Below are 19,809 nucleotides of genomic sequence, written 5' to 3' on the forward strand. Positions count from 1 at the left end.
CACACCTAGCCAGAAGATGATTGACAATTTCCATTTCCTTTTGACACGGTGGGCAGAGAGGGTCCGAGACTACAATTCCTCTAACCGCAAGGGTGTCAGCAACCGGGATCCTACCTAAAGAGGCACGCCAGACAACAATATAACCCTTTTATTTTTTTTAAGGTAATATTTAAATAGATGAGTAATTCAAAAAGAAATGTATTACTATTAGTTCAAATTTTTAAAAGTTCTAACTTATAATGTTAACATGTGAGTCAGATGACTAATCGAAAATACGACATGGTAATTCTTTAGGATGTTTTGTAAATAGAAATATATTTATAAGCAAAATGAATGAACAAATTAAATTTATAATTTTTGTGGTTTTACATGTTTCTATCTTAAAAAAATATAAAATTCAAATAGACTTAAACCGTAAGCACAAAGCTTAGTGAAGTACCTGAAACATAAAATTCAAATAGACTTAAAATTCAACTGCGATTAGGTCGGAACATTCCTTTTCGAATCGGAAGTACCTGAAACATAAACTTAAACCGTAAGCACAAAGCTTAGTGAGTTCCCTATATACCACATACCATACATGATACATACATATCATACTAAAGCATGTACGAGTCTATTTCACCCATGAGTCCCTTCCGACTCTTTGAGTCCTTTCCGACTCCTTGAGACACTTTCGACTCGTCGAGTCCCTTCCAACTCCATCGGTATCTTTCAACCGGTATGAGTCTATTTCACCCCTACAACTAAGCATACAATCATACTAGCAAGAGTAACAAAGACAACAAACACATACAGGCATATCAGGAAGTGTCACAAAGACCACTACTATCCTACAACATAAGCTAGTGGGTCGGCATTGTTGCCTTCGACCCACAAGTATAGTGAGGAATCTCACCTCAATATGAAGATAGACAAATCACACTCTCGGGCTGCTGCTACCACGACTCCTCACACTGAACATATCCAAAATAAACCCTAATAAATAATCAAGGTAATAACCCATAATAAATGGTCCAAATTATAATCTACTAAATAACGGTAAAAGACCATTTTACCATTCTCTTAATTGACCCATCTAACCATGGCCCGAACTTATAAAGACCTAAGGCCCAAAAATGGCCCAACTGACATATTAGTGAGTACGTCAAGCATACCACCCCATTATGCCCAGCCTACAAGCCTTCACAACAAAGGAAATTGTGGTTGAACATGTTACGTTGAGCGTACCCAAAGGTTACGCCTAACGTACTGTTAGATTAGGTGTCTAAGCCAATAACTAAATTAGTCTAATCTTGAAGTGTGCCTCTACAAACAACTTTGTATAGTGCTCTTTGATCTCCTCCTCAGGCACTTATGTCCACTCTGAACCCTTCCGGTGCTGCCATTACACCTTCACTAGACCCACAACCTTGTTTCGCAAAGTCTTCATTTTTCTATCGAGGATCACAATTGGTCTCTCAAGGTAATTCAGGCGTTCATCGACATGGATATCCTCCAAAGGAGCTACTACAGAATCATCAACCAAACACTTTCGTAGTTAAGAGACATGAAAAGTGTAGTGAATCTGACTGAGCTCCTCACGTAGCTCCAAACGATACGCAACTTTGCCCACCCGGGCAATAACCCTGAAAGGATCGATATATCTGGGGCCCAGCTTGCCCCGCTTCCTGAACCGGATGACACAATTCCAAGGTAACACCTTTAAGAGTACCATATCCCCAACATGGAACTCCAAATGTGACTAGAGTCTATCATCATAACTTTTTTGTCGGATATACGCAGTATGCAATATTCTATGCACCTACTGGATCAACTCAATAGTCCGAAGCACCACCTCCATGGTACCCATAAATCGTTGATCGACCTCACCCCCAACAAATTAGGGTCCCACAATTTATCATGTAGAGCGTCTCAAAAGGAGGTCTATCAATACTGGCATGGTAGCTGTTGTTGTAAGAAAACTCAGACAGTGAGGGATACCTATCCCAGCTACCCCCAAAATCTAGTACACATGCCCGTAGCATATCCTCCAAGGTCTAGATAGTCCGCTCGCTCTGAACATCGGTCTGTGAATGAAAAGTTGTGCTGAAGTGTAGACGAGTACCCAACTCCTCATGGAACCTCTTCCAGAACCTGGAAGTGAATCGAATATCCTGATTCGAAACCACCGAGACCGGAACCCCATGTCAAGCCACAACCTCCAAGATATAGACATCCTCTAACTTCTCCGCGGAAATGCTCTCCTAAATAGGAATGAAATACGCACTCTTGGTCAATCGATCCACGATGACCCAAATCGAATCCACCTCTCACGCAGTATGCGGTAGCTTCGTGATAAAAGCCATCGTAATCTGTTCCCATTTCCAAATGGGAACACCCAACGACTCCATTTTCCGTGAATTCGCTGATGTTCAGCCTTGACTTTGCTACAAGTCAAACACCTCTTTACATACCATGCCATATCGCGCTTCATGAAGGGCCACCAATAATCAAGTCGGATGTCTCTATACATCTTCTTTGATCTCGGATGAATAGAAAACCTCGACTTATGTGCCTCCCCCGTCAAAATATGTCGCGTACCCCTGAACTATGGAACCCAAACTCTCCAATGAAGGGTCAATAATCCCCGACTATCATAATCAAAATAGGACACTTGAACCACTACGCACTCACTCTTCCGGTGCTCCTCTTAAATAGCCTCGACCTAAGCCTCTCGAATCTGCTCCAAGAGTGGGGTAATCACTGGCATCCTCAAACATACATCCTTGATCGGTGTACCATCCGTCTTGCGGCTAAGAGCATCAGCCACTACGTTGGCCTTCCCAGGATGATAAAGGATCTCACAATCATAATCATTCACCACATCTAGCCACATGCTCTGCCTCATGTTCAGATTTGGTTGATCCATCAGATACCTCAAACTTTTGTGGTACGTGTAAATGATACAACGAAACCCATACAATTAATGATGCCAAATCTTGAGGGCAAAAACCACTTCCCCTAGCTCTAAATCATGAGTGGGATAATTCGCCTCATTACGCTTCAACTGCCTCAAAACATAAGCTATAATACAACCCCTCTGCATCAAAATTGCACCCAATCCTGAAATCAACACATCACAGTATACCACGAAATCATCCACGCCCTCTGGCAGGGTCAAGATCCCTCGCATAACTTCTGTCTCAAGGTCTCAAATGTCGCATGTTGCTCAAACCCCCAACAGAAAGTAACAAACTTCTTCGTCAACCTGGTTAACGGAACTGCGATCCTAGATAAATTCTCGATAAATCTATGATAATACCTATATAGACCAAGGAAACTCCAAATCTCTGATGGATACCTCGGAACCTCCCAATATACCACAATATCGATCTTGGTCGGATCGACCAAAATACCCTTCTGGTTGATAAGGTGTCCCAGAAATTGCACCTCGCGCAACCAGAACTCGCACTTGGAGAATTTGGCATATAGCCTCTCCTTCCTCAGAATCTCCAGAACCTCTCACAGATGATCCTCATGTTGCTCCTTGGTATTATAATGGACCAAGATATCATCAATGAACACAATGACTGAACGATTCAACATTGGTCTGCGAACCCGGTTCATGAGATCCATGAACGCTGCCGGTGCATTGATAAGCCCAAAAGGCATCACCACAAACTCGTAATGACCATAACGAGTCCCGAAGGCCGTCTTCTGAACATCCTCATCTCGAACCCTCATCTGGTGATAACCCGAACGCAAATCATCATGGAGAACCAAGACACACTTTGAAACTGGTCGAACAAATCATCAATCCTCGGAAGCAGATAAAGGTTCTTCACGGTTAACTTGTTGAGCTCCCGATAATCAATGCACATCCTATGGGACCCATATTTCTTCTTCACGAATAGAATCGGCACTCCCAGGGTGAACTACTCGGTCTGATAAACCCGTTGTCTAACAGCTCTTTCAGCTGTGTAGACAACTTCTACATCTCCAGTGGTACTAATCAATAGGGTTCCTTGGTTATCGGAGCAGCTCATGGAACCAGATCAATATGGAACTCCACCTGCCTCTTCGAAGGCACTCTAGGAAAGTCCTACGGGAACACATTTTCATACTCTCGAACAACTGACACATCATCAATCATCCTCTTCTTCTCCTATTTGGTGTCCAATATGTAAGCCACAAAACCAAAAGAACCCTGTTGCAGATATCTCCTAGCTCTCGCAACCGAAAAGACAGCTGGTTGTTAGGCGTGTCAGACCCAACAAATAATAGGGGTATGATATACTCCAAAATAATCCCACTATATTGCACTAAAAGGTAGTACAAGGCAAGTAGGGTCGATCCACAGAGACACAGGACAATTGGTCTATACCTCTTTGCACAAGGTACTATGGTCACCAATAGTAAAGAGAGGGGGGTTTAGAATGCAGTGATTAAACAAACAATTAAAAACATAAGCAATCAACTAAAGGCGTGAATTAAGTTCAGATTTTGTAAGGACTCCAACTTCATGAATGACAATCCAGAAATGTGAATCAAAGATGACAAGACATTTGTTTCATTCTATCTAAGTTGGTACTTGAAATTGTTAACAAGCTCTAACACTTTCCATTCACCACATTAATCAATCAAAACAAGCTCTTTGATCCTAACCTTGCTAACCTAATCTAAACAACCTCTTAGAATTAGATTGAAAGATTGCATTAAGCTTATTGTGAATGTTCCCAACAACACCCAATACTCCTCACAAGCTCGGGAGCGTAAGAATGTGTGAAAAGATTTACACTAAATTCATTCATAAGAAATCAATTTAATGCTTGTTACTTAGTTCAATTCACAAAACAATTACGAATTTTGCAAAATGAATAACTTGAATGACCTAACCCTAATTCAAATGGCCAATAAGAATCATTATTAGAATCAAACATTCGATTGAAATAAAATCAGTTTCACTAGATAGAAATTAAACACAAACATCAGTTCATATGATTTGATTCACAACCAAAAAGTCAAAACATGAAATTGGAGAAGTTAGGGTTCTAGCCACACATGGCTAGAACAAGATTAACAAGTTTAAAAGATGAAATTAAGTGCTAAAGTGCTTACAAAAAAGAAATTAAAATGTTTCCCAATGATTAACGGACAAACCCTTGCTAAAACCCTTGAATTCTCCTCTCCAAAAGTGCTCTGGTGTGTTCTCCTTCCTCCCAAAATGACCCCATTCTCGACATAAGGAAAATAGGAAAAACTGCCAAAAAGCAGTTTTTAAGTTGAACACGGCCCGTGTCAATATAGAGTAAATCAACACGGGTCGTGTTAAGTGAGAGCACACCCTTCAATCCTCGATTCCAACTCTAAAGTATGATGCTAAAAAATGTTCAACTGGACCAACACGCCCCGTGTCAATATAGAGTAAATGAACATGGGTCGTGTTCAGTGAGGTCAAAATGCATGGGATGGTCAAACACGCCCCATGTTAGATTTCTAGGCCAAACCCAACACGCCCCGTGTTGCCCTCTGACTCCGAGTCCAAACTTGATTTTCTCAATTCTTCCGTTCTACGCCCGATCATCCCGCAATCTTCACCAATGCTCCCCGACACCTCCAAAAGCGCGCTCCAACCTCCGGCTTACCTGAAAATGTCATTAAAGAGTGCAAATAAGGTTGTTCCAGAAATTAACCTAAATATGATGAAATGCAATAAAAGCAAAGAACAATTATGCTAAAAACATACATACAAAGGGCTAAAGGTTGTGCAAAAAGGTGCACAAAATGCACCTAACAAATCTCCCCATGCTTAGACCTTTCTTGTCCTCAAGAAAGAACAAGAAACAGACAAAACAGGACGATTTCTAGATGACAAAAAGAAACTTAGAACAAAAGGGGACGGGAAGGTTCTAAGGACTAGGGATGAATGCATGCAATGCAAACCATGAAAAAGGAAAAGAAAAATATGTACAGAAGCACTAAAGAAACAAAATGTATCAAAAAGAAATTTAAGGCACAAGTAAATAATCTATATAAGTACGATCAGACTTTACATCAATATTGCTCCAATCATTAATACCTAGGCAACCATCCTGCTTCCTTCCATATATCACAGACTCCCAAAGTGAGGAAGACCCGAAACGGTGTAACCCAATAATCCAACCCTAGTTTTATTAAAACTTTATACCTTACTAAGCTTTATGGGCGAAAATAACATAGTCCGGATCTCATGTCCTTAAGACTGGATGGCCAAGAATCAGAATCGACGCATCCTTAAGAACCCGTCACGGCGAATCCGCTTTCACTGAAACAGTGAGCCCACCCGAAGGGGCCCAGCTCCTATGCTTTCACTTTTTCGAGAGCCACAAGTATCATATCACACAGTTCTTCATTCGCCAGATTTGACTTTGAATTGGCTTTTGATTTGATTGAACTTTGATTTGTACTTCGTTTTGAATTTGGAGTCTTCAATCTTCATTTTTGGAATTTCTTGAGATTTCTTCGTTTTGGCACTTGAAATTCTGATTTGGGTACTAGATATGACAGTTGTACCCTTCCTTCTTTCTTGACTGTGTGGATCTGATACTTAAGCTCTCTATCACCGCGAGGGTAACGCGTGTCAACAAATAGGTCCGTGTTTTGTGGGTCCAGAGTTGCCGATAAAGATTCTTTTTAAACATTCAGAAGCAAATCATCCTAAAGCTGTTATTACCGCCCAAAAAACGTTTCAATATAATTTCTTTTTATTATCTAAGGCTAGGGTCTTGAATTACGGTATTTGGGTCCCCTAGTTATGACAGCTGATTCTACACTTCCGGTAACTATCCGGTCGCCTCGGGTATTTTGTTTTTTCATTTGATTTCTCGTTTTCCCACTTCATGGAGCTATTGTATATAAAGAGTGTCATCATCTCGTAACTTTTCTCTCTCTTTTTTTTGATGAATATGTATGCAAATGATGAAATGCAAAAACTTGAAATAAAAATAAAAATAAAAATTATTTTGGGTTTTATAAATGCAGAATGAAAGAAAAAGGAAAATTTTTTTTTTTTTATTATTTTTTAATGATGCATGCATGAACCTAATGTGACTCTACCCCTCCCCAAGCTTAAAGATAAGCATCGTCCCCGATGCTTGAAGAGGGCGGAACAACCTAAAACGAAGGAGGAGGAGGAGGAGGATAATAACCGGAATTTCGGGTCCAAGCCCAAAAATCTTCCTCATGTTTGCGTTGACGCTATTGATCCCGATCGTACTGGGTAGTGAAGGAAGAGAAACTCTGAGTGAGGCTTGCAATATCTTGCTGGTAGGTGTCGAGGCGGGTATGGATTGACTGGAATTCATCCATATACTGTTGATGATAAGACGGGGGCGCAACATAATGGGATGAGCTGGCACCACCGGTGGGAGGAGCATGGTGGGGCTCCTCCTCCTCTTCATCATCATCATCATCACCGCCTTCCTCGTTTTCTTCACTTTGCTCATCTACCTCAGTGGAGTATGAGTGGGGGAAGATGTATGGCATGAATTGCCAATCGGTCATGTGAATGGGGTTTCGGAGATCAAGAATGCCTTTGTTTTCTAGTTTGATGAGGAGGTTTGGGTCATGATTTTGACCCACGGTCCAGTGGTGTGTGCCATCCGCTGCCGAACGGAATAGTCACATGGACTCAAGGACAGCAGTGGTTAGATAAGGCTCACCCGGCAGTGACTGGTGGGGACCGGGGTATGGGGCTCGGACTTGGGCGCTCTTGGCGAGCATGCTGACAATACCCCCACAATAAATCCTTCCCGATCGGGATGTGCTCAGGCGGATGAGTTTGTGGCACAAAAATTGACCATAATGAGGAACGAGGTTGTCCTCGGGATGAGCCATTGCATAAAGGATTTTGAGCTCTAGCACGCTGATGGTGCTTCGCTCCTCTCCAGGGGCGACGAGCGAAGCAATGATTCTATGGGCCACCTTCATCACGGGATGGATAAGTGATGAGGCTTTAGCAGCGCTAGAGACGTATGGGTGTAAATGGGTGAGTTGGGTCCACCATGTCAAATCAAAGTATCCTTGAATTGGGTCAGTGGGGCCAAATGTGTTTTCAGTTGGGGCCCCAACAATGGCATTAATTTAATCCAAGGAAATCTCATAATCTTGATTCATGAGACGGAAGTAGAGGATCCCATGGTCCAAATAAACTGAGGATAGAAACTCAGCTGTTGGGACTTTGTAACTCAGTTTGTGGACCCTCAATAACCCGTGCCATCCTATGTTGCGAAACAGGGTTTGGACTTGTTTATAAATGTGCAATTCTTTAAGGGATGGCACATGCGCAAACTTTTGGATGGCATGGCCCCGCTGAAGGAATGCCTTAAATTTGCCCTCTTGAATTGGGCCAAGACACACGACACCACCATGAGCCGGGTTGGGTTGTGGTGATGGGGACCTAGGTGGAGGTGATGGGGATGGGGACCTAGGCCTACTACGGCGGGCGGATGATTTGGTGCGTCTAAGCCTTTTAGAAGGTTCACCTTCCATAGTCAAATTGGGACAAATTAAAAATCAACCGGTCAATAAGTCAAAAGAAGTCAACTGTTGACGGGTCCAATCAACACGAATTCAACCACTAAAATTTCGCGGGAAATTTGGTTTTGAATGATTTCCTATTGAGAATCAAGTCCAATTTGACCACAATTTCAAGCAATTTGACTCAAGAACACAAATCTCACAAGTGAAGAGTTGGAAGGAATTTACCGAATCGTGCGTGGGATTGTGTTGTTCTTGATGTGAAAGACCTTCTTCAACCTCCCCAAGCTTGCCCTTTTGAAGATTAAGACACAAAAACACCAAACTCATATGAGATTTTCGGACCTAGGGTTTGTCAAAACCCCCCAAATCCACCATTAGAATGCAAGAAAATGATGTTTAGGATGGAGAAGATGAAGTATAGATGATAAAAATCAAACCTTTTTGGAGATGCAAGCCAAAATCTTGTAGAAATTGAAAGGTTTTGATGAAAATCGGACCTAGGGTTTTTGTTGGGAGAGAGGGGCTGTTATGAAGTGATTGTGGGGGTAAATGAGGCAAAGTCCCGATTTTTTTCATTAAAAACCACCAGGCCTGCTGCACGAACACGACCCGTGTTCCCACAGGCCAAATTGACACGCCCCGTGTTGGGGGTTTTATGCTGACTGAAGCACGAACATGACCCGTGTTGAGCATAAGGCAAAACTCAACACGGCCCGTGTTGCTCTCTGTATGCGTCAAGGTCAATTTCTTATGAACACGACCCGTGTTCACTTTGGGCCAAAATCCAACACGACCCGTGTTGGTCTCTGGATGAAAAATGGACACTTTTTCATGGACACGCCCCGTGTTCAATTTAGGCCAAGTGGGGCACGACCCGTGTTGGGCTCTGGATGCTATTCCCCACTCTTTTGAACTTAAAAATTCCCTCTCATTGAAATGAAATGCTTTTGCACCCCAAGGTCCGTTTTTTGGTTTGAAAACAATGACAAAACACATTTGGAACATTAAAAACCATAAAAATGCAAAGAACGAAATGTTTTAAAGAAAAATGACGAAAATACCCTCGGGTTGCCTCCCGGTTAGCTGCCCTTGTTTTAAGTCGTTGGCTCGGCTTTGCCCCCGAATATGCTTCAGTCTTGGTACGTGGGGTTCTCCAACACATCAACCTCCTCATTCTTCACCTCGAATCCTTCATAAAACGGCTTCAATCTATGACCATTAACTTTGAATGTTTTACCGGTTTGCTTGCTCGTGATTTCCACCGCACCATGGTCAAACACCCTTGTGACTACGAAAGGACCAACCCATCTTGATCTTAACTTCCCTGTAATTAACTTGAACCTTGAGTGGTAAAGAAGCACCTTTTGTCCTTGCACAAAAGTCTTCCGGGAGATCATTTTGTCATGGTACGCTTTTGTTTTCTCTTTATAAATCATGTTGCTTTCGTACGCATCATTCCGAATCTCCTCTAACTCTTGAATGTCTAGCTTCCTTTTGTTTCCCACTTCATCTTCATTCATATTGAATTTATTTATAGCCCAAAAAGCTTTATGTTCAAGCTCAACCGGAAGATGGCATGCTTTTCCAAACACCAGCCTATATGGGGACATACCAATGGGGGTTTTAAAGGCAGTACGGTATGCCCATAAGGCATCATCTAGCCTTAAGCTCCAATCTTTGCGGTTTGGGTTGACCGTTTTCTCCAATATGCTTTTGATTTGCCTGTTTGAGATCTCGGCTTGTCCATTGGTTTGGGGATGATAAGTTGTTGAGACTTTGTATCACCCCATACTTCTTCAAAACAGCCTCAAGCATCCTATTGCAGAAATGGGTCCCACGATCACTTATGAGCGCCTTTGGTGTGCCAAATCGTGAGAAAATCTGTACCTTGAGAAAATCTACAACAACTTTGGAGTCATTAGTACGGGTGGCCTTAGCCTCCACCCATTTGGACACATAGTCCACCTCCAATAAAATGTATGAGCAACCAAAAGAGGGCGGAAATGGTCCCATAAAGTCAATACCCCATACATCAAATATCTCACACACTAAAATGGGAGTAAGGGGCATTTGATTCCTAGAGCTTAAGGACCTGGATTTTTGGCACTTTTCGCAATGTGCACAAAACATATAAGAATCATGAAATATAGAAGGCCAAAAGAATCCGCTATCTAGAACTTTCCTAGCTGTCCTTTGGGGTCCAAAGTGACCACCACAAGCATAAGAATGGAAAAAATTAAGGATAGATTGTACCTCTTTTTGCTCAACACACCTTCGGATCATTTGATTTGCACAGTACTTCCAAAGGTACGGCTCGTCCCATATGTATCACTTGGCTTCCTTCTTCATTTTATCTTTTTGCCATCGGGATGAATCTGGGGGAAATTGACTTGTGACCAAATAATTGACGACATCTGCATACCATGGTGCTTCTTTGGCTACAAATAGATGCTCGTCTGGAAATGTGTCACAGATTGGTATACCATATTCGGGTGATACAATGCGGCTTAGATGATCCGCAACTAAATTCTCATTTCCACTCTTGTCTTTGATCTCAATATCGAACTCTTGCAAAAGCAGCATCCACCGTATTAACCTCGGCTTCGAATCTTTCTTTGTATGTAAGTGCTTTATGGCTGCATGGTCCGAATATATGATCACTTTAGTTCCAAGGAAGTACTGTCGGAACTTCTCTAAAGCAAAGACAATAGCAAGCAACTCTTTCTCCGTTGGGATGTAGTTGCCTTGTGCACTATCAAGGGTCTTTGATGCATAGTAGATGACATGATGTGCTCGGTCAACCTTTTGACCCAATACCGCCCCAACAGCCGTGTTGCTTGCGTCACACATAATCTCAAACGGGAGCTCCCAATTAGGTGGTTGGATGATTGGAGCGGAGGTGAGTAGATCCTTCAAACGATCAAAAGCATCCTTGCATGGCTGAGTAAACGCAAATTCAGCATCTTTTTGGAGTAGTTGACACATCGGCACTGTAATCTTTGAGAAATCTTTGATGAACCGCCGATAGAAACCTGCATGGCCAAGAAACGAACGAACTTCCCGAACATTTATCGGGTAAGGAAGACTCTTGATAACATCTATCTTGGCTTTGTCAACTTCCAAGCCTTTTTGGGACACAATATGACCTAAAATCAATCCTTTGTCCACCATGAAATGGCATTTTTCATAGTTAAGCACAAGGTCTGTGTCAATGCACCTTTGCAAAATTTTTGTTAGATTGCTTAAACATTCATCAAAGGAGTTTCCATAGACAGTGAAATCATCCATGAAAACTTCAATGATATTTTCAACATATTCAGAAAAAATGCTCACCATGCATCTCTGAAATGTCGCAGGTGCATTGCATAGACCAAAAGGCATACGCCTATAAGCAAATGTGCCAAAGGGACAAGTGAAGGTGGTTTTCTCTTGGTCTTCCGGGGCTACCGGAATTTGATGAAAACCCGAGAAACCATCCAAACAACAGTAATGAGATTTACCCGCCAATCTCTCTAACATTTGGTCAATAAATGGCAAACGAAAATGGTCTTTTCTCGTTGAGGCATTTACCTTTCTATAGTCAATACAAACCCTCCACCCGTTTTGCACACGGGTTGGCACCAAATCTCCCTCGGAATTCTTGACAACTGTGACACCGGCTTTTTTCGGGACTACCTGAACGGGGCTCACCCATTTACTGTCTGAGATAGGGTAGATCATACCTGCATCCAAAAGCTTCATGATTTCTTTCTTTACCACCTCCATCATGGGTGGATTCAATCTCCTCTGCGCCTCTCGAGTTGGTTTGAAGTCTTCCTCCATGAGAATCTTATGCATACACAAGGAAGGGCTCAACCCTTTTATATCAGCAATCGTCCACCCAATAGCCTTCTTATACTTTTTCAACAAGGTCACCAACTCATCTTCTTCTGCAATAGACAGCTTGTTGGAAATTATCACCGGTAATGTCTTTTCCTCTCCAAGATAGGCATACTTGAGATGGTCGAGAAGAGCCTTCAACTCAAGAGTCGGTGGTTGTACTATGGAAGGGAGAAGTTTTGGATTGGAACTTTTTAGCTTCATGTGGGGTGGTTCAACTCTCATGGGTTGTGCTTTTTCCAAGGAATTGATTACTTCAATCAATTCATCCTCCAATGTGTACTTGTCAGCCAAATTCTTAATCCCTGTCTCATCAAAGTGTTTGCTCAAGACGGTGGTTAGCACATCTTGGCTTGACATCTCAAAGCAATCATTAGTACATGAATCAATAACATCTATGAAGTTTAAAGAATGAATATCACTAGGATAACGCATGGCTTCAAAGATATTAAAGTTAATCACCTCACCATCGAACTCCATGGACAAAGTACCATTGGCTACATCTATTTTTGTTTTTGCGGTACTCATGAAAGGTCTCCCCAAAAGGATGGAGTTCGATTGTGGGGTGTTTTCATCACCCATATCCAAAACATAAAAGTCAGCGGGAAATACAAGTTCATTAACTTGCACTAACACGTCCTCCAATACACCTTTCGGGTGTACCAAAGACCGGTCGGCAAGTTGAATGATAACTCCGATTTTTGATAAAGGACCAATTCCCATTGTCTTATAACTTGAATAGGGTAAAACATTGATTGATGCTCCAAGATCAAGCATGGCACGTGGTACAAAAGGTTACCCATTTTACAAGGAACCGTGAAAACACCTGGGTCCTTGCATTTTTTTGGTAGCCGTTTTTGTAACACGGCTGAGACATTTTCACCAACTTTCACAGTTTGATTTCCTTTAAGCTTTTTCTTAGATGTGCAAAGTTCCTTGAGGAACTTAGCATATCTAGGAATCTGTGTAATAGCATCTAAAAGAGGGATATTGATTTCAACCTTCCGAAACATGGCCATGATTTCATCATCTTCTCGTTCTCTTTTGGTGCTTGCCAACCTTGAAGGAAATGGAGCTGGTGTGACTTTCACCTCGGTCTCTATGGGCTTCTTTGACTTGGAAGTACTTTTCCTTTCCTCTTCTTTGATAGCTTCTTCCACCTCTATCTCTTTCTCTTCCTCTTCTTCATCTGGCATCCTTGGACCTTCATAGCTTTTCCCACCTCTTAAAGTAATGGCACAAGCATTGTGTTTCGGGTTCTTCTCCGTTTGAGATGGTAGCTTGCCTTGTGATTCCATCTTACTTACGGATTGAGCAAATTGTGACACTTGTTGCTCCAGGCTTTTTATGCTTGCCTTGGTTTCTTGTTGGAAGCTTTGGGTGCTAGTGGCCAAACTCTTCACTATGTCCTCTAAGGACATGCTTGATGGACCTGCTTGTTGAGGAGGGTGTTGTGGCTGCCTTGGCTGAAAGTTCTGACGTTGGAAGGGTGGTCTTTGTTGATTTTGAGGAAATGGTGGTCTTTGTTGGTATTGATGTGATTGATTTGACTGATAATTTCCTTGTTGATTTCCTCCCCAACCCTGATTATTGTTCCATCTCTGATCACCTCGTGGTTGCTCATAACTTCTCTGATTTGACCCGGAATAACCTCCCATAACTTTTGCTTCTTCATAATCTTCCTCTTGAAGTTGTGGGCACATATCGGTTGGATGTCCCACTTGAGTGCAAATACTGCATGGGCGGGGTGTGGGCTGCACACCTTTGTCTTTGGCCAACATCATTACTACTTTTGTGAGCTCGGACAATTGAGCTTCAATCTGAGGAGTTTGAACTTCCTTTACACCTCGGGGTGCATCCGTGTACCATTCTTCATCATGGCTTGAATGTTTGGAATCTTCAGCCATGTTCTTGATTAGATTGCGAATCTCGGTTGGGGTCTTATCGGGTAAAGATCCGCCACTAGAAGCATTGAGAAGTCTTCTTTCCATTGGGGTCATGCCTTCAATAAAGTACTGTAGGAGCTGATACTCGGTAATCCCGTGCTTTGGACAACGGGCACATAGTTTCTTAAATCTTTCCCAATATGTGTGGAAAGCTTCTCTTTTGTGTTGCTTGATCCCGATAATTTCCCTCCGTAGGGCTGAAGCTTTCATTTCGGGAAAGTACTTATCCAAGAACAACCGTGCAAGGTCTACCCAAGTAGTCACCGTCCCCGATGGGAGATCATAGAGCCAGTCTTTGGCTGCGTCTTGCACTGCAAAGGGGAATGCCCTAAGCTTGATCTGATCCTCCGTGACATTGTGTGGTTTCATTCCCACACATACTACATGGAACTCTGTGAGGATCTTCATTTTCCAGGCCCCTAAATGTTGGGAGTATGTGAATGAGGCCGGATTTTAGTTCCAAGTTGGTGGCGGCTGGGTATGTGATGCAAAGAGGTTGTTGAGTAACCTCTTGTCTTGACCATTGACGGAGAGTTTGATCGGGTGGTGGGTTTGGAGGACCTCGATTCCCTCCAGGGTTGTCTGCCATGGCTTGAGAAGTGGGTGATACACTTGAGAGGGGTATATCGTCCCAAATGTTGATGACTGGGGGAGTAGATGATGAAGAAGTATCGGAAACCGGTTGCCTCTTATGAAGCTTGGCTTGCTTCCTTAACTTCTTTGCAGTCCTTTCTATCTCTGAGTCAATTGGCAGTGGTGTACCTGTACGAAAAGATCTAGGCATAAACAATTAGTAACATCGTTTCCCCGGCAACGGCGCCAATTTGTTAGGCGTGTCAGACCCAACAAATAATAGGGGTTTGATATACTCCAAAATAATCCCACTATATTGCACTAAAAGGTAGTACAAGGCAAGTAGGGTCGATCCACAGAGACACGGGACAATTGGTCTATACCTCTTTGCACAAGGTACTATAGTCACCAATAGTAAAGAGAGAGGGGTTTAGAATGCAGTGATTAAACAAACAATTAAAAACATAAGCAATCAACTAAAGGCGTGAATTAAGTTCAGATTTTGTAAGGACTCCAACTTCATGAATGACAATCCAGAAATGTGAATCAAAGATGACAAGACATTTGTTTCATTCTATCTAAGTTGGTACTTGAAATTGTTAACAAGCTCTAACACTTTCCATTCACCACATTAATCAATCAAAACAAGCTATTTGATCCTAACCTTGCTAACCTAATCTAAACAACCTCTTAGAATTAGATTGAAAGATTGCATTAAGCTTATTGTGAATGTTCCCAACAACACCCAATACTCCTCACAAGCTCGGGAGCGTAAGAATGTGTGAAAAGATTTACACTAAATTCATTCATAAGAAATCAATTTAATGCTTGTTACTTAGTTCAATTCACAAAACAATTACGAATTTTGCAAAATGAATAACTTGAATGACCTAACCCTAATTCAAATGGCCAATAAGAATCATTATTAGAATCAAACATTCGATTGAAATAAAATCAGTTTCACTAGATAGAAATTAAACACAAACATCAGTTCATATGATTTGATTCACAACCAAAAAGTCAAAACATGAAATTGGAGAAGTTAGGGTTCTAGCCACACATGGCTAGAACAAGATTAACAAGTTTAAAAGATGAAATTAAGTGCTAAAGTGCTTACAAAAAAGAAATTAAAATGTTTCCCAATGATTAACGGACAAACCCTTGCTAAAACCCTTGAATTCTCCTCTCCAAAAGTGCTCTGGTGTGTTCTCCTTCCTCCCAAAATGACCCCATTCTCGACATAAGGAAAATAGGAAAAACTGCCAAAAAGCAGTTTTTAAGTTGAACACGGCCCGTGTCAATATAGAGTAAATCAACACGGGTCGTGTTAAGTGAGAGCACACCCTTCAATCCTCGATTCCAACTCTAAAGTATGATGCTAAAAAATGTTCAACTGGACCAACACGCCCCGTGTCAATATAGAGTAAATGAACACGGGTCGTGTTCAGTGAGGTCAAAATGCCTGGGATGGTCAAACACGCCCCGTGTTAGATTTCTAGGCCAAACCCAACACGCCCCGTGTTGCCCTCTGACTCCGAGTCCAAACTTGATTTTCTCAATTCTTCCGTTCTACGCCCGATCATCCCGCAATCTTCACCAATGCTCCCCGGCACCTCCAAAAGCGCGCTCCAACCTCCGGCTTACCTGAAAATGTCATTAAAGAGTGCAAATAAGGTTGTTCCAGAAATTAACCTAAATATAATGAAATGCAATAAAAGCAAAGAACAATTATGCTAAAAACATACATACAAAGGGCTAAAGGTTGTGCAAAAAGGTGCACAAAATGCACCTAACACCGGTCCACGCTGAGCACCCTCGCCATGAACAATTATTTCTCCCCTACTTGGGGTTCGAATTCGAACTAACTGGTGCCCGCAATCAATCATCGTCCCATTAGGGCTCAACTAATCCATACCCATGATCACCTTGCTCTCACGTATAGAAATAGGAACCAAATCAATCGGATAACGCTCGCTAAAAAGCTCCAGAACACAACCCTGATGAACCCTCGATACCCGGACTAGACGATCATCGACAATATCTACCTCTAGTGTATAATCAAGCTCCCATTTAGCGTCGCTAAATCTCTTACTAAGCGCAAGAGACACAAACGATCGGGTGGCGCCCGAATCAAACAAAACTAAAGCTGGAACACCGTTCACTCGTAACGTCCCTATATAACACCAATCATATAATAAGCATAAACATCAAAACAATAAATGAAATAGGGAGAACATACATACCCATAACCACATCTGATGTTGCGCGAGCATCCTCGGCTGACATTTGGAAAGCTCGGCTCCTCACAACTGGCACATATGCCTTGCCCTGGCGACCGTCAGTTGTGACATCCCCAATTTCACGGCCAAAAAAGACTGGTTTGTTTGTGCTTTATTTAAAATCAGAGTATCCTTTTGAAGAATAATATTGAGGAGTTTGTTCCCAAAATATGATAAAGATATTATCCATGAATTTCCATAGAAATGTATTTTAATTATATTAAAACGTTGGGATGTCATCGTCAATACAATACATAAACGTAAACGGAAATAGTACAGGCCTTACAAACATCTATTATTCTACTGGCCTATAATCGATACATCTCTCATTTGTTCATCACACATGTGCTCTTGTGCCACTACCTGTGATACAAGAAACTGAGTGGGTCGGGCTTGGGTACCTGGTAAGCACATAGGGTTTTCAACCCACAATAATTAAATTCTTTATTTTCGTCAAATCATTCAACCCGATTACCTGTTCCCGTTATCCTCACTTTCTGTCCCTAAAGCATCTAATTCAAGGACCTATCCTAAGAATTATCTTCGGGATATATAACAATGCTTAGGGGGTTCCTTAGCAATATATTTCAGTAAGGCAACCATGGGGGGATGGAGTACACTTGGTGAACACTTAGTTCAAAAACACCTACAGGTTCCTAGCCTGCGACTGTGACATCCCCATTTTCACGGCCAGAAAAGACCGATTTAGTTTATGCTTTTAAAATAAAATCTGAGTAATCCTTTGATTAAAGGTGTTGTGGAATTTGTTCCCAAAACAAAATATAATAAAAATTTATCAAATAATTTCTTAAAGAAATATATTTTCCATTTCATAAAAAAACCTCGGGATGTCATGTTCCGATACAGATCAAAAACATAAACAATATATTATAAGCCTTACAACATTTATTTACATCTACTAGCCTATAATCCAAAATCTCTCTTTAAGTCATCCAACTATGCTCTTGCCACTACCTATAATACAAGAAACTGAGTGGGTCAGGCTTGGGAGCCTGGTGAGCATATAGGGTTTTCAACCAACAATTAGTAAATTTATTAATTTCATCAGCCACAATAAATTTATTTATTATGTTTAAACATCAAACAATCAACCCAATTTCCCACCCCCATTATCTTCTTTACTCTTAAGGATCCACCTTAAGAAATCAGCTATTCCTCGTTCATTCATTCCTAAGGATTAACCTAAGGAATAAGCACGAAGTCCATCTTTGCCTATAGCGCAGCTTCCAATGTTATTTATTAGGCGCAAATGCCAACAACATCATTTATTCTCTAATTGGCACAACTGCCAATGTTTATTAGGCGCAACTGCCAATAACATCATTTATTCTCTATTTAGCACAACTGCCAATGTTATTTATTAGGCGCAGCTGCCAATAACATCTATATCATCTTTCATCCCTCATTCTTTATCTACCCATGTTTTACCCAACATATTTGTAGATATAAAATACATATATAGTTTAAAACCTGTATAAAACATTCATTCATCATCCATCTCAAATAAACAAACAACATATATACACATAACACGTATTTTATATAAAATACTTCATATCTATGCGTAAGATGAAAGTGACTATACACTCACTTGATAAGACGGCGGTTGGACAACACTGCGTTCCTAAAAACAATATTCTTCGATGAAACCGGGATGTTTTCTCAAAAACCGGGCTTCACGTGGGCAGAGTTTCGACTAGTAAGATGATTTTCTCGGGAACTTCGGGGCTTCGGGACTTGCTTCGGGTGTCGGGGATGATATAGTAGGCTTGAGGGTAATTTTTGCAATATAGAAGAAAGTATAGGGGAGAGAAAATGAAATTTGTAAACAAAATTCGGAAGGCATCGTCCATTATTTATAGGGGTTGAATCACGATTTACGCTGGGCGTAAATCCAAGCTACGCTGGGCGTACATCCGTAATAGCCACTACGATGGGCGTACAGCTTAGTACGTTGGGCGTAGAAGCTTATTGGATTCGGACGTGTCGATGGTACAAGATACGTGTCGCATGTGAGGAAGTAGGTAACGTGGCCAACTCCGGATCACACACACGAGTACGTTGGGCGTACTCCTGTACGCTGGGCGTACTCCCACTTTCCAAACTTCAAAAATCTGTAACTTTCGCATACGAACTCCATTTTTGACGTTATTTATATTCACGCGTAAGTGAAATTATGCTCAACAACTTTCATTTAGACTCCGTCAGCTAATTTTGACGTTAATTTTAAAGTTATATTTTTAACAGGTCGTGACAGGAAAAGTCCGTTAAAATTCATAACTTCTTCATCCGACGTCCGTTTTTGTCTGTATTTTTACCGTTGAACTACTATCAACAAGATATTCGATTCTCGTTTAGGTTGTTTCGGCTAAAAATCACTCGATCTAAAATTCGAGTTTCGGACTGCATACTGCTAAGCTGAAACTTAGAAAAATTATAACTTCCTCATACGAAGTCAGATTTGGACATTCTTTTTATGCACGCTCTCGGTTTAACGTATACTACGACTTTCACTTCGATCGCTAAGGCTAAAAAGCACTTTATCGTAAATTCACTTTTTACGTCACATAGCGTCGTACCGGTTTTGTCGCGAAAATTCGACATGTCAT

General features: G+C 41.5%; 2 protein-coding genes across 2 annotated transcripts; both read right to left on the bottom strand.

The window, feature by feature from the left end:
- Positions 1 to 9,632: 9,632 nt before the first annotated feature.
- On the bottom strand, positions 9,633 to 10,112 carry LOC145138936 (uncharacterized). The gene has a single exon (XM_079072930.1). It carries the CDS (start codon positions 10,110 to 10,112, stop codon positions 9,633 to 9,635), a length of 480 nt encoding a protein of 159 aa, XP_078929056.1.
- Positions 10,113 to 13,108: 2,996 nt separating this feature from the next.
- On the bottom strand, positions 13,109 to 15,111 carry LOC145138937 (uncharacterized). The gene is made up of 3 exons (XM_079072931.1): positions 14,709 to 15,111; positions 13,197 to 14,638; positions 13,109 to 13,114 (listed from the first exon to the last, which is right to left on the bottom strand). Exons 1-3 carry the CDS (start codon positions 15,109 to 15,111, stop codon positions 13,109 to 13,111), a joined length of 1,851 nt encoding a protein of 616 aa, XP_078929057.1.
- Positions 15,112 to 19,809: the final 4,698 nt, after the last annotated feature.

This window comes from Lactuca virosa, chromosome 9, assembly GCF_052849685.1.
Source record: "Lactuca virosa cultivar CGN04683 chromosome 9, Lactuca_virosa_CGN04683_v6, whole genome shotgun sequence".
Taxonomy (NCBI): Eukaryota; Viridiplantae; Streptophyta; class Magnoliopsida; order Asterales; family Asteraceae; genus Lactuca; species Lactuca virosa.

Bases quoted from the DNA above. Each gene is read 5' to 3' on its own strand.
- LOC145138936 (XM_079072930.1), bottom strand. From the start codon at position 10,112: ATGTCCCCATATAGGCTGGTGTTTGGAAAAGCATGCCATCTTCCGGTT.
- LOC145138937 (XM_079072931.1), bottom strand. From the start codon at position 15,111: ATGCCTAGATCTTTTCGTACAGGTACACCACTGCCAATTGACTCAGAG. The intron at 14,639-14,708 runs GTATGTGTGGGA...TCCCCTTTGCAG, and splicing joins TCCTCACAGAGTTCCATGTA to TGCAAGACGCAGCCAAAGAC.